This window comes from Chaetodon trifascialis, chromosome 19, assembly GCF_039877785.1.
Source record: "Chaetodon trifascialis isolate fChaTrf1 chromosome 19, fChaTrf1.hap1, whole genome shotgun sequence".
Classification (NCBI taxonomy): domain Eukaryota; kingdom Metazoa; phylum Chordata; class Actinopteri; order Chaetodontiformes; family Chaetodontidae; genus Chaetodon; species Chaetodon trifascialis.
In genome coordinates, this window is record NC_092074.1 from 19514408 (window position 1) to 19526526 (window position 12119).

At 42.0% G+C, this 12119-nt stretch overlaps 1 protein-coding gene across 2 annotated transcripts in view; it reads left to right on the forward strand.

Moving 5' to 3' along the window:
- Positions 1-11706: 11706 nt before the first annotated feature.
- The window catches only part of jag2b (jagged canonical Notch ligand 2b), a 43638-nt gene continuing 43225 nt past the window's right edge, over positions 11707-12119 (forward strand). For both annotated transcript variants that reach the window (XM_070987370.1, XM_070987371.1), the window contains exon 1: positions 11707-12019. In XM_070987370.1, the coding sequence (XP_070843471.1) occupies positions 11951-12019 (69 nt within the window). In that variant the 5' untranslated portion in view covers positions 11707-11950. The remainder of the gene's footprint in view (positions 12020-12119) is intronic.

Consider the following 12119-nt stretch of genomic DNA (forward strand, 5'->3'; position numbering starts at 1 on the left):
TCTTTTCTTCTTTCATGGTTTGTGCACTGTTTGACAATTTCTTACTGTATTTTCAACGATCACAAACATGTTTTTAAAGGTGCTATGTGTAGTATTCTCTAATTAAAGGTGTATTACTGTTGACTTGGACCATGGACGTTCAGAGATTACCTCCGGTGATCGACTCAATATTCGTTTGTTGCATTAAATATTCAGTGATTCTTGATTTGCTCATGAGTCCTGGAAGAGGAACTTGTGATTTTAGATGGTTGCTTCTTTATTGGCAGACTGATAGCAGAACATTCAGAAGCAAAAGGGGGAAGATAATCAGAGTTGCTGCTATTAAGCGGTTCATAGTGACTATGATGTGTAGCACATGTTATTCTATTAGATAGTGTAATATTTAGTGAAAATCCTACACATAATACCTTTAAGTGAAAGAAGTACTAGGATTTTTTCATGGTGAAGACATAAAGAAATTTGTCGAATTGTGATTTTTTTTGTTTCTGGTGTCTTACACTGATTTTGTGTTTTTAAAAAAAATATTTTCTGAAGAAAAGTACAAACACGAACATTGCAATTTTCTGAAATTCTCATGTATTTTATGCTTTATTGAAAGTGTATACTCATTGTGGGCAGTGTCTTCAGTAATGTTTCAATTTTGTTAATTTATTACCTAAATGTTAAAATATTTAACTTTTAAAACATGACACTTGGTACAAACATACAGTATATATTTAAATATGATACTTTGCATGTGCACTAACTGTGTTGGATTAAACTGCATTAAGTTGAAATAAAATGGGTTTCATGCCCAAAATGTCAATTTTTAGTCCTCTAATTATTAACTCACCTTTGAGTTCATTTTTAGGAGTATGTCTTGTTTTTGAGCACGTCGACACTATCAATGTCCTCTCATTTTTTGGTGACGTCTCAGTAGAACATTTATTGATCAGATTGATGAGAAGATGAGAAGATTGATAACTCTCTCATGTCTTTGCTTTAAGTCTGAAGCTGGAGCCCAGGTGATTAGCCTAGCTTAGCATAAAGACTGGAGTCAGAGGGGAACGGTTAGCCTGCATTTTTGAGCTAATCACCCCTGATTCCAGCTCCATGTTTAAGGCACAGACATGAGGGGAGGAAAAGCCAGGTATACTGTGTTTCCGTTGAGCTATTCCTTTGAGTAGGGGTTAATGAGATATTATCAGATAAACACTGAGAGGAACAAAGAGCCTGCACATTTTTGACAAGGTGGCTGCCACACTATGGGCTCCACAATGGTACAAGTTTAATGTCTAATGGTTCAAAGTATGTTAGATATTATTTTGTTTCCTTTCCTTATTCCTCACTCTTAGGAAATATTCAACCAGAGTAAGGCTATAGATCCAGAGTGGGATCCAGGCAGCCTTTAAAAGCCTCAAATGCTGCTGACTAAATGCACGGATTTAGGATAAGGTTAGTTGTACAATAAAGAAATTCACTTTTTATTATATTGTGTAAACATTTAATAACTGGTTTTCACATGTAGTTGTATAAGTGTGTAAGATATACTGTCAGTCAACAAAAAAATACTTGTACACTTATTATAAAAAAAAAAGCATTTTAGCATGAAGTGGTGAAACGTCTTCCAGAGGAAACTGAAAGAGCAGAGATCAGCAAGTATTCTGTGATTAACGTGAAATGCGCAGCACTTCCCTGCTGCTTACATGAATCTGTCAGCAGCCTTTATGCAGCCCGTTGATATACATCACCTGTTGTGAACAAGCGCATCCTGATCAGGAAACAGGACGACACTTTTACGCAGAGAATCCCTCTGCGGCGATAAGGCAGAGCAAATGTAAATTCTGTAAAATCTGATCTCGACAGGCCCCTCGATAGGTTTCCCAGAAACGAAAGCAGGGTTGTCACATTCACTGTGGAGGTGATTTTATCGAAGATGATTCTGCAGGGGTGTGTGTGCACGAGTGTAGGGAAACAGGAAGAACAGGAAGACTCTGCGTTGCAGAGTCATTGTTGGAACGACAGCTGGAGGAGTGCAGTCGGTAGAGGGCGTCAGGTGTGTCAGGGGATGCATGAGAGTAGAGACATGACAAGGAGACAACATGCAGATGACATGAATATGAGTGGAGTAGATATATATGTAGGCAAACCTATAAGATGAGTGAGAAGTCTGCAGTTCATAACAGTACTTTAAAACAGAGCAGCCAATAAGATGAACCAAATTAAAAACTCTTCTAAAGCACACGTTACCATGACTCTTCCTTTCTTTATTCAAATGCCAGTACCGCTCGTCTGCGGCCCTCATGAAAGCATGTTGCCTGGGAACAAATTGACTTCAGGTCACGCTTATACTCCCTCTTACTTCAGTATCAAAACACGCTTCTCTGGTAATGTCACTGGTGCAGAGCAGCAGAAACATCAGACAAGTGCTTGACAGGTTTTTATTTCATTTTCCTGAAAATTTTTTGACCTTAATGACACAAAGACTGAAAGAGAAATGTTTGACCTCTACAGTTTGTGTCCTCAGCGTGCTTCTGCTTCTCTGCTGGGTGGTTTTGAAACATGAGTCAGCTGGTGGCTTAGAAATGTTGTCAGCCAAGGTATGTTCAGCTTTACAAGAACATTAGGGTCTTTTTTACGGTTTGAGATTTGAGGTATTAACCTTACAGTCATTTAGAAACATCATCAAATGTAGTTCAGCATTAGGGAAATGCAGTATGAGTTAGATGTGATTAACACCATTCTCACATCTGTGTGTTAAACTCAGTGCGGGTACAATGGAGTTAGCTTAGCTTAGCATAAAGACTGGAAGCAGGTGGAAACAGCTAACATGGCTCTGTCCAAACTTCAAAACTACACCTCTAATGCTCAGAAATTAACACAACATAGCGTCTTCGTTTAATTTGTGCATATACAGAAATGTAAAAATGATTATTTCTAGTTTTAGCAGGAGTTCCTTGGTGTGACAGTTCCTTGATGTCCAGTACTTCCATGCAGCATCTTTGCTGGATAACCAGACTCCAGGAAGTTACCCTGCCCAAATCGTTGTTTCCACATTTCTGTGTGTGTATGGATGGGACAATTAAGATACGACATGTTCATTAGTGAGCTTTAGATGCGATAGCATGTGTAGTTCTTACATCTAAGAGATGTGCTAGTTACTTCCAGTTTTATGCTAAGCTAGGCTAATCACTCACCGACTCTTGTGCCACACTTAATAACTAAAACTGAGAGTAATGTTGATTCTCTCATTTAACTCTCAGAAAGAAATGAGTCAAACGAATGTTTTCAGTGACTCATCCCTCAAATAGGAGAAGAAATAAAGCTTAATCTTACAGAGACTGTGTATGAACAATTCTGTAAATACACCCCTCATTCACCGCCACCCCTCCATCTGTAAAAGGGTGGTGGGGATGGGTGGATGGATGGGTACTTGAATTGCGTCCCTGTTGCTTTCATGTTGTAACTGGACACATGGGACGTCTGTGTTCTCCAGAGACCATCTGGATGTGTGTGTGTGTGTGTGTGTGTGCATGTGCGCGTGTGTGTGTGTTACCACAGCAGATGGATTACCAACCCTCTTTCTGAATGCAGTCCATTCACAGGTGGGAGCTAAAAACCTGCCCTCTGAAGGAAAGACAAGATCCACCGCTGCAGTTAGACGACGCACTGATGTGCACAATACCAGAGTGATTCCGGCACTGTGACACACTCTCCATCTGTATGCAAATGAGATCTTAGCGTCTGGGAAGGAGGAGTGTGTTATTAACCTTTGTCAACCTGTCTTTCTTAACACATCTACTGCCTGTCTTTTGGAGTCATTAGTTGATGCTTGCACTTTGTGTTGTCTCGGCTAGTTAGCAGTTCACCTGAGCTTTTGACTGAGTGCATACTTAAACTGCAGCTTTAACTGTTTGTAGCTAGAGCAAGCTAAAGAAATTCTTTTACTCAGTGGTCACCAACCATTTTTTATTTTTTTTTTTACCCTTTAAAGTCCTCCAAATGAAATAGATTGTTAGTCCACATCCTACAGAACAACACATGTAAGCGTTTTCTGATCTGACACCGCTAATGACGGGATGACATCGACCTGTAGAGTTAAGGTTTGGTTAGGTTTAGGCACAAAAACAACTTGGCTTGTGGTGTCAATAATAACCACATTGTTAATGTTGGGGAGCTTGGTCATGGTTAAAAGAGTCCAGTGGAAAAGTCCAACAGTTTCTGGCTCATCCATGCACCCCGACCTACTTCTTGTGTGGACTTTATGGCACCACGAGATCACACTACCTTCTTTTTTGCTCCTGATGGACAAGAGCCATAATTACTGCTGCCACAAGAGGACTTTTTTGGCATTTGCTGAAATGTCCGATACTCATCAAAATCATTTTTCTTGGGAGCACAGTCTCCTTTAAAGTGAAGCTACCTGCAACCCCTCTGCCTTGTTATCACAGGCTGCATTTGTCGATGAGTCATGACACGTTCAACCAAAGAGTGAGGTTAAGTCTTTCATAATAGCACAGTGGGTTGTTTTCTTATTTCCAATCTTCTTGGCAATCACGATCCATCGGATTTATCCTGCTGCTTCCCCTTAGGTGGGTCCCGACTGCCAGTCTGGAAGCCGCTGCCATAAACATTACCAAATACAATCGAATCTCCTGATCAGATCAAGTAATCCATTGTTTCTTATCACCAAACCTACCCTTGAAATTCATACAAGATGTGCTGCTCTTCTGCCCTCAGCTGTTGAGCAGTTAGGTTGTAACCTTGGATTAACATGGCATCATGTTTTGAGGAAGAACAGGAGGGGGGGGGGCAGGTTTAAACTGATAAGCAAGCCTCGATCGGAACCACGTGGATACCCGCAACCTGTTTCTGTTTTAAAGGGCTCGTTTCAAGGTCGTCATAAAGGTTTTGATGCTGCTTTTTTCGGAGTTGTGAGTCTTTGTGCAGCTTCTGCTGGGCCTTATCAGTGACATAATTTACGAGGTCCTGGGCTATGCGTGCTGGGGTGGATCGGAGGGTTTAGGCAAGTCTCCCCTTACGTATCTCCATATGTGGAAGGAGTGAAATAGGAAAGTCCTCTCTGCCATGTTAACACTGGCAGGAAAAGAAATCTGAAAAACATACCACATATGCTCTTTAATCATGCCTTTAAATCAGTGATTTATGGTCGGACAGGCAGCTTTAGGTAATCAGAGCATCGTATCTCATCTCTTACACGATAGCAGAGGAGAGGAAGCAAAAGAAACAATAATTTAGGTTCAAAGGGCTTCAGGATGCATCCCCTGCAGCGTTTTCCCAATCATCATCTGTTGGAGAGGATCGCTGAGTTTTTAGCAACAGAATATAAACATCAAACATTATCTAGTGTTGCCATGCCTTCACAGAAAATACATTAAATTAAAGGGGGGTTCTGCATGAGCAACCATTAATTTTGCTGTATCTACAAGGTTAAACGGGGACAAAATCAGCTCCAGAGCACGAACAGGAAAAGCAAGACACACAGTGTGAAGTGCCATTAACTCGCCCAACAGGTTAACATTGTAACTGTGGCTCTTCTATTGTAAATCATTCTCAAACGTGTGTGTTGGTGGTGGACTGCTTCCCTGTTCACCCCGTGTTATTGAAACCCAGCGTTGCATTTCCAGTTGGTTTGGGAATGTCTGTCTCTTCGCCTCCTCTGAACAGTAACACATCACACAGACTGGCATGTGCTGCATGAAATCTGAGCTGACAGCATGAGAAAACACAAATGCATACAATACTATCAGCGGAGCAGAACATGAGGGTACGAGAGAGGTACACTTCAGTGTCAGTGGTGACTACATGTCTCATGCTATCGCAGCGGAAATGCCCTTTCCACACACTTCATAGCTCAGTCAACCATGGGAGGTGAGGGATAAAAATGGGTAACTGAAGACACTGAAACACTAGGGCCTCGTTTACAGACCAGCTTGACGACCTCAGTGTAATTCCAGCTGATAAACCTGGTATTCGTAATGTTTGTAATTAAGCCGTGATGTTATCCATCTGTGTCGCAGAGCATTGGTAAAAGAGGAATGAATTGTTGAGCCTCTGCGATAAGTTTGCTGTTCAAGTGATTTCGCTCATGAAAACACTTGCTAGGCGACAATGCTAGTTTGGACTGGCCACGAACTTGCTTGGCCTGGTTACAAATCCTGTGGCTGGTGATCGTCAGACTTCAGGTAAGCGCAGTAGGCAGTACGAGGGGGGCCTTCATCCTCCTTGTTGACAAAATGCCCAAATTGCATCCCCCTTGTTAAGCTGCCACCCCCCTCTCTATCCCCTTGTAGCGGAGACTGTGCAGGGGTTGTTTGGTCTGCCCGGCTCATTGATCCTTTATCTGACTGAGGTTTATCAGCAGTCTAACTGTGCTGTGTATTGATAAATCCATGGTGCTGTCTGTGGTGCTGAAATAGCACATGGATTTGTAATTGTGCCTCTTTCTTTCAATCGCACCCTTTTCATATTGGATCTATAATATTCTCTAAACTACATACTACAGATACACAATTCTTAGATTCACCTTCATGATCAAAGTGAAAAGCAGCAACATATAGTCACAGAGTGTGAGGATCATAGAGGCACTGCTGTCTATAATATTCATGATCATTCAGTAGAGTCTGTGCTGCTGAAAATAAACCCGGCGACCACCAGTTTTTTAGTGTAGGCTTAGGCTAAGTATTAAGTATGGTTGGTTTTGGGCCATCCTCCCTGTTACAAGTGAACTAACCACTGACTGGGAAGATGTCTAGCTCTTGAACTAGTTAGCTTGTCCCATATCTAAGCTAGCTATAGTCAGAACTAGCTCGTTAGCTGACATTTTGGTCATGAAATGTTGCTGATTGAGGTTTGTTTTGGTGCTTTAAACTGCTGCTAACATATTGTGCCAACAATGTGACAAGGTATTTCACTCACCAGCATTTGCATAACTGCCATACAGTGTGAGTGTTTTGCCTGGCAATCTGCTGGTGAAGCCACATTCCTCTGCTAGCCTTTGTGCAGAGCGTACTGTAGTTTCCCCATTCTTTCTGCAGCTGATAAACACAAATACATTCTTCTCACCTGAACAGTGAGGGTTATCAGGTATGAAAGCATGATTCATGGGAGGGAATATATGCTTTTTTTCTGATTAGATTATCTTGATTTGCTCAGAAAACATATAACTGTGGCGTCCTTCATTCAACTTCTTTGATTGCACTTCCTCTCCACATGATCACTTTCACTCTACACGTGCTTCTCAATGGAGGGGAGATGAAGTGTAGCACCTGTCCAACACCATGCCAACAATGACTTCAATGCACAGATTTATTCAATCAATCCAAACTGAGATTCAAAGAAATCAGCTGTTTCTCTGTTGTTTTAGCCTTAATTGCATTTCAAAAATGGTCTGAAAACACTTGGGGGCTAGTGATCATTTTCACAGCTATACTAGCATTTCCACATGTATCTGCCTTAGCCTGGATACAGCCAATAAAGGCTTAAAAGACTTCAAATTTCAACACCAAAAAATGCAAATCAGTGTTATTATTATTCCAGTGTTTTGCACTCGGATCATCATTAGATCTGCTGGAGCTTTCTCTACTATGGAAATATTGACAGTCAAAGGCTTCTGCAGCTCAAAGGGAAGGACGGAGGCCTGGAAACAAGTTCGGCCAATGGTGATGAACCCTAGAGGTCACAAACAGAGGTCATCAATTATTCAAAGCTCCTTTTAAAAGACATATGTGTTTGAATTAATTCACAAGGGAAATAAACTGCTATTAAACAGTACTGTTTATGTATGTTCCATCTGGACTGACCTCCATAATATTCCTATGAGATCTTGCATCACATCCTTGCATCCATTTGCACTGTCGAGAACATGCACATCATCTTCACTAAGTATTTAGAATTCAGTGATTTAAACATTAGAGAAAGATACTGAAGCCGCCCACAATTAAAACCCAGAATACATCAGCAAATGAGCATCCTCTTAGCAGGCAGTGTGGTGAGGCAGTCATTAGGGATTGATGAAAACCAGCATGTCTCAACCTTGACCCATGCCGCCACCATCAAACCCTCCCCAAACGCCACCAGACACACACACACTGAGGCCCCAAAAGATGCTTAAAGATAAAAGAGAATCGACCCGTCAGCCGTATGTACAGAGACTGGAGATCTGAAAGGAGAAAAGCCATGAAAAATGGATGAGAGAAGAAATCCACTTCACCTCCCCCCTGGAGACTGGCAAACCCCCCACAGCGCTCCCACTCATAATCCCTTCTCCTCCTGCACACACACTCCTCTTTCTGTGCCTCACACACATGTATGTGGTGTATGCAAACAGGAAGACAAGGTAGGCACACACCACCCGAGGCCCTTTGGTAGGTGTTAGTATTCACGCCATACTAGAGTTTGGTGCTATGTTGAACTAATATTAGTCTTTCAGCACATATTAGATGTTATTCATGAAACATGAAAGTGTCTAAAACCCTGATCTTTTGTCGTTGTTTTGCATATTTCCTTTTGTCACTTAGACTTCCAGGTAGTTTTTTATAGATCGGTTTTGTACGTACAGGCAAAATGTACCCAGGTTCCTCTGGTGAATCACTCAGGCTTAAGAGATGCTTAACAAATGTCATTAGTCACGGTTTCAATGGCGAGGCGCATATTAGTGAATCATTAAGGTCTAAAGGCTTTTACAGAGGCATTTCCACCTTGACATGAAAACAGTTCTGGGGTAAACGCTGAATGCTTTTCATTTTATGGGCATGAAAATGCAAAATGTCCTTAAAAAGTATACGTCCAGCACAAGATATTGCTATTAAGCAGCCTGTATTCAAGACAGCTTAGGAGTCTACAGCTGCACTCGCATCTTCGTGAGCTGGACTGGTGCTAAATGCTAACATCAGCATGCTAACATACTGGTGTTTTAACAGGTTTATTGTTTATATGTTCAACATCTTATTTAGTGGGTTAGCATGCTAACATTTGCTAAATGGCACAATTAATACTGAAGGGAATATCATTAGTTTTGCAGGTATTTGGCAACAAACCAATGTACTGCAAGATGACAACAGTGCTAGCTGTAATGTCTGTGAAATGATCCTTTCGAGCGAGGCTGGAAACAACAGCAATGTGCTGAAACTTCTTTCTAAGCGGAAAGGAACTTCAATTCCAGGAATGCCATGTTGGTGTTTGACACTACGCACGCGTGCCACTGCTTCCCAGCCGAGCAGCATTACAACATCACAATTAGCGCCACACAGGCAGGCTTAGTTTAGATTTTTAAAATGAAAACAAATACTGTGCAAATATTCTCTCATTTCATCCACTTTAGATGATGACCGGCTATTGCTACAATTAGCTCTCAGGCTACAGACAGGAATCAATAAGGGAATCAATAATGAATCGGACCAATAAGCAGAATCGATGATGGCATCGGTGCCAATAAAATTTTAACCATCCCTAGAGTGGACGAAAGTGGTGGACAGGCCAACCAGATGACACTTCCTCCTCTAGAGCCTCACTGCTAGCATGGCTAAAAACCCATACTGGTCAAGCACTACAGAACACACACACACACACACACACACACACACACACACACACACACACACACACACACACACACACACACACAGTTCCTTCACCACCTGAGGCCCTTCACTAGGTGTGAGGCAACTTAAGGCACTCGCATGCACTTGTGACAGCGTGTGAAATGTTCCAGTCCAAGCGGCTCGGCTGCTCCGGCTATCGACAGCCTCCTTTAAGGCCTATCTGATGGGCTGGCAGTCGCCTGATGAGAAGGAGACAGAGACATGGGGGGGGGGGGCTGCTGTCACATACACTTTGATTGGCAGCTTCTCTCCCTTGGAGTGGAGTGAATTCAGTGGTCGCATGGTGCACACAACTTACGTCTGAGCTGCAAAACTTCTTGTGTCTATAGATGATAAAAGCTTTATTCACGTGGGAAAAATGCCATCTTAAACAGCTTAAAGTCACATTATTTAAGTAAATACGTTTCACTTCAGTCTGCACTTGTGTCATTATCATAAATGCAAGCTTAAGAAGAAGAAAAGATCACTAAACTTAAACTGTCTGCACACAGATCCTTCCACTGTGTGAAAGTGAAAGGAGTCCGGTTTAATTTCAGCAGGAGGGAAAGAAAGAAAAATCAAAAGCATGAGGAGATGCTGTCAGGTGATGCAGATGTCCTAAAGTGAGACAAGCATCTGTCTCTGTGTATGTACAGTATCGGAGGAGGGGGGTTGGAAGACTTGTTGCTGGGGTTGCCAGTCAATCCAAATGAGGTGGAGATCAGCTGAAAGCAAACCGGCTGCAACCGGCTTGAGCTGCATTTTAATATAAACCTGCTGCATGTCGTGCATCAGCGCTGTGGCAGCAGGTCGCACAAGAAGAGTGTGAGATATTAGACTGATGCAGCATCACACAGTAACGGGATACTGCAGAGAAAAATGGTGGTGCATTTACTCATGTACTGTAGTTAAGGGCAATTTTGAGGCACTCACGCTTCACTTGAGTATTTTCTACTTTACTGCACTACACGTACACTAATACAAAATATAAATCAACTAATAAATTATTATGTATTATCATGGTTTAATCCACCTGGAAATACATAAAGTAACTGAAATTAAGTCCACCTTCACCTGCTGCAACGTTAGCAATGCTCACACATTAATGCATCACTGATTATGATCCAGTGATCCAGATCTGAGTACATTGATGAGAAGAAGAATACCCAAAAATTGCACCAAAAGAAGAGAAAAAATGTTAATATCAACATTTATTCAATACCAGAGTGTAAAAGCAGAAAAGTGTGACATCATATATTCTTATTATATATCTATTTTTGCACATCCTATGTCCTCATATTACCGGGCTTTAGAGAATCAGGTTAAACGGTGTCTGATGCAGACAGTAGAGGGCGCTCTACACTGCTGAAATGAATTGGACCGATGCACTTAAAGCACCTTGGTTAGTCTGGTCTAGTTCCTGAAAAAGTGATGTGTTTAAGGGCAGGTTTACTTTCAGCAGCCAGTAATTCTGCAGAAACACGTGAGCGGTAACAAGAAGATCCAAAAAAAAAAAAAGAAAAAAAAGAGATAAGATAAGAGAAAAGATATTAATCACATATGAGCCAAAAATAAAAGCAGCAAGTCAATTTGAGGGCGAAATTTTAAATCAAACAAACCAAGCTGCATTCAGGACAGATGATCCACGCAATACAAATTTAAATTTAATACAAATCATAATCACACTGTCATCGGCCATTAGCCCACTTTTAGTCCACTTGCGCGACTATTTTTAGGAATTCCCGGTGACAAATTATACTTAAACGCTTCGTGTGGGATGATCAGAAATAACAGAAGGCAAACAATTAATTAAAATGAAGACAATTTGAAATAAAAACCCTGCTTATCCTCACATCTTTGCGCTTAATTAAAGTCGACCTCTGCTTTGTCCAAATGAAGCTTAGGGACAAACCCCGGCAGAATTCAAGTTTTGGGAGGAGGAGGAGGAGGTGGAGGAGGAGGAGGGCTGGTGGGGTTATTATACTATTGTCCGCCCCTTAATCCGGTTGGCTCAGAGACTGCCCGCAGGCCAATTTGTAAGTGGTTTGCGGAGCTGCCAATCAAAGCCGACATCCTCTCCTCAGGCTGTGGCTGCGGAGCCTCTCAGTTGCTGTGTGGAGAGATTTGACGGAGGGACACTCCTGTGCGGGGACCATCATCAATGCGCTGCAATCCGCCGCCTGCTCGCACACACGCATGTAACGCCTCGCTGCAATCTGGACGCACACGGCGGAGAAAACGCGCATGTGAATATTTCATCCTTGCATGTCAGGAGAGGAGGAACTAGTCGCCGGGTCCGCGGCTGTTTGTCTTTTCTTATCGCTTCTCTCCCCCCCCCAACCTCTATGTCACTCTAATTAATCGGAGGCATGTGGAATCGCACCAGGATTAGGAATTGCTTCCCAATAGTGTGCCTGCTGTTGACGTTATGGACGGAGGTAAGGAGGCTTTTAATTCATCCTTTCCTCCTTAAAGAATATTTAATTGTGCTCCACGCAAATAAAATAAATGTTCAAAATGACCAATGTCAAAAGTTGG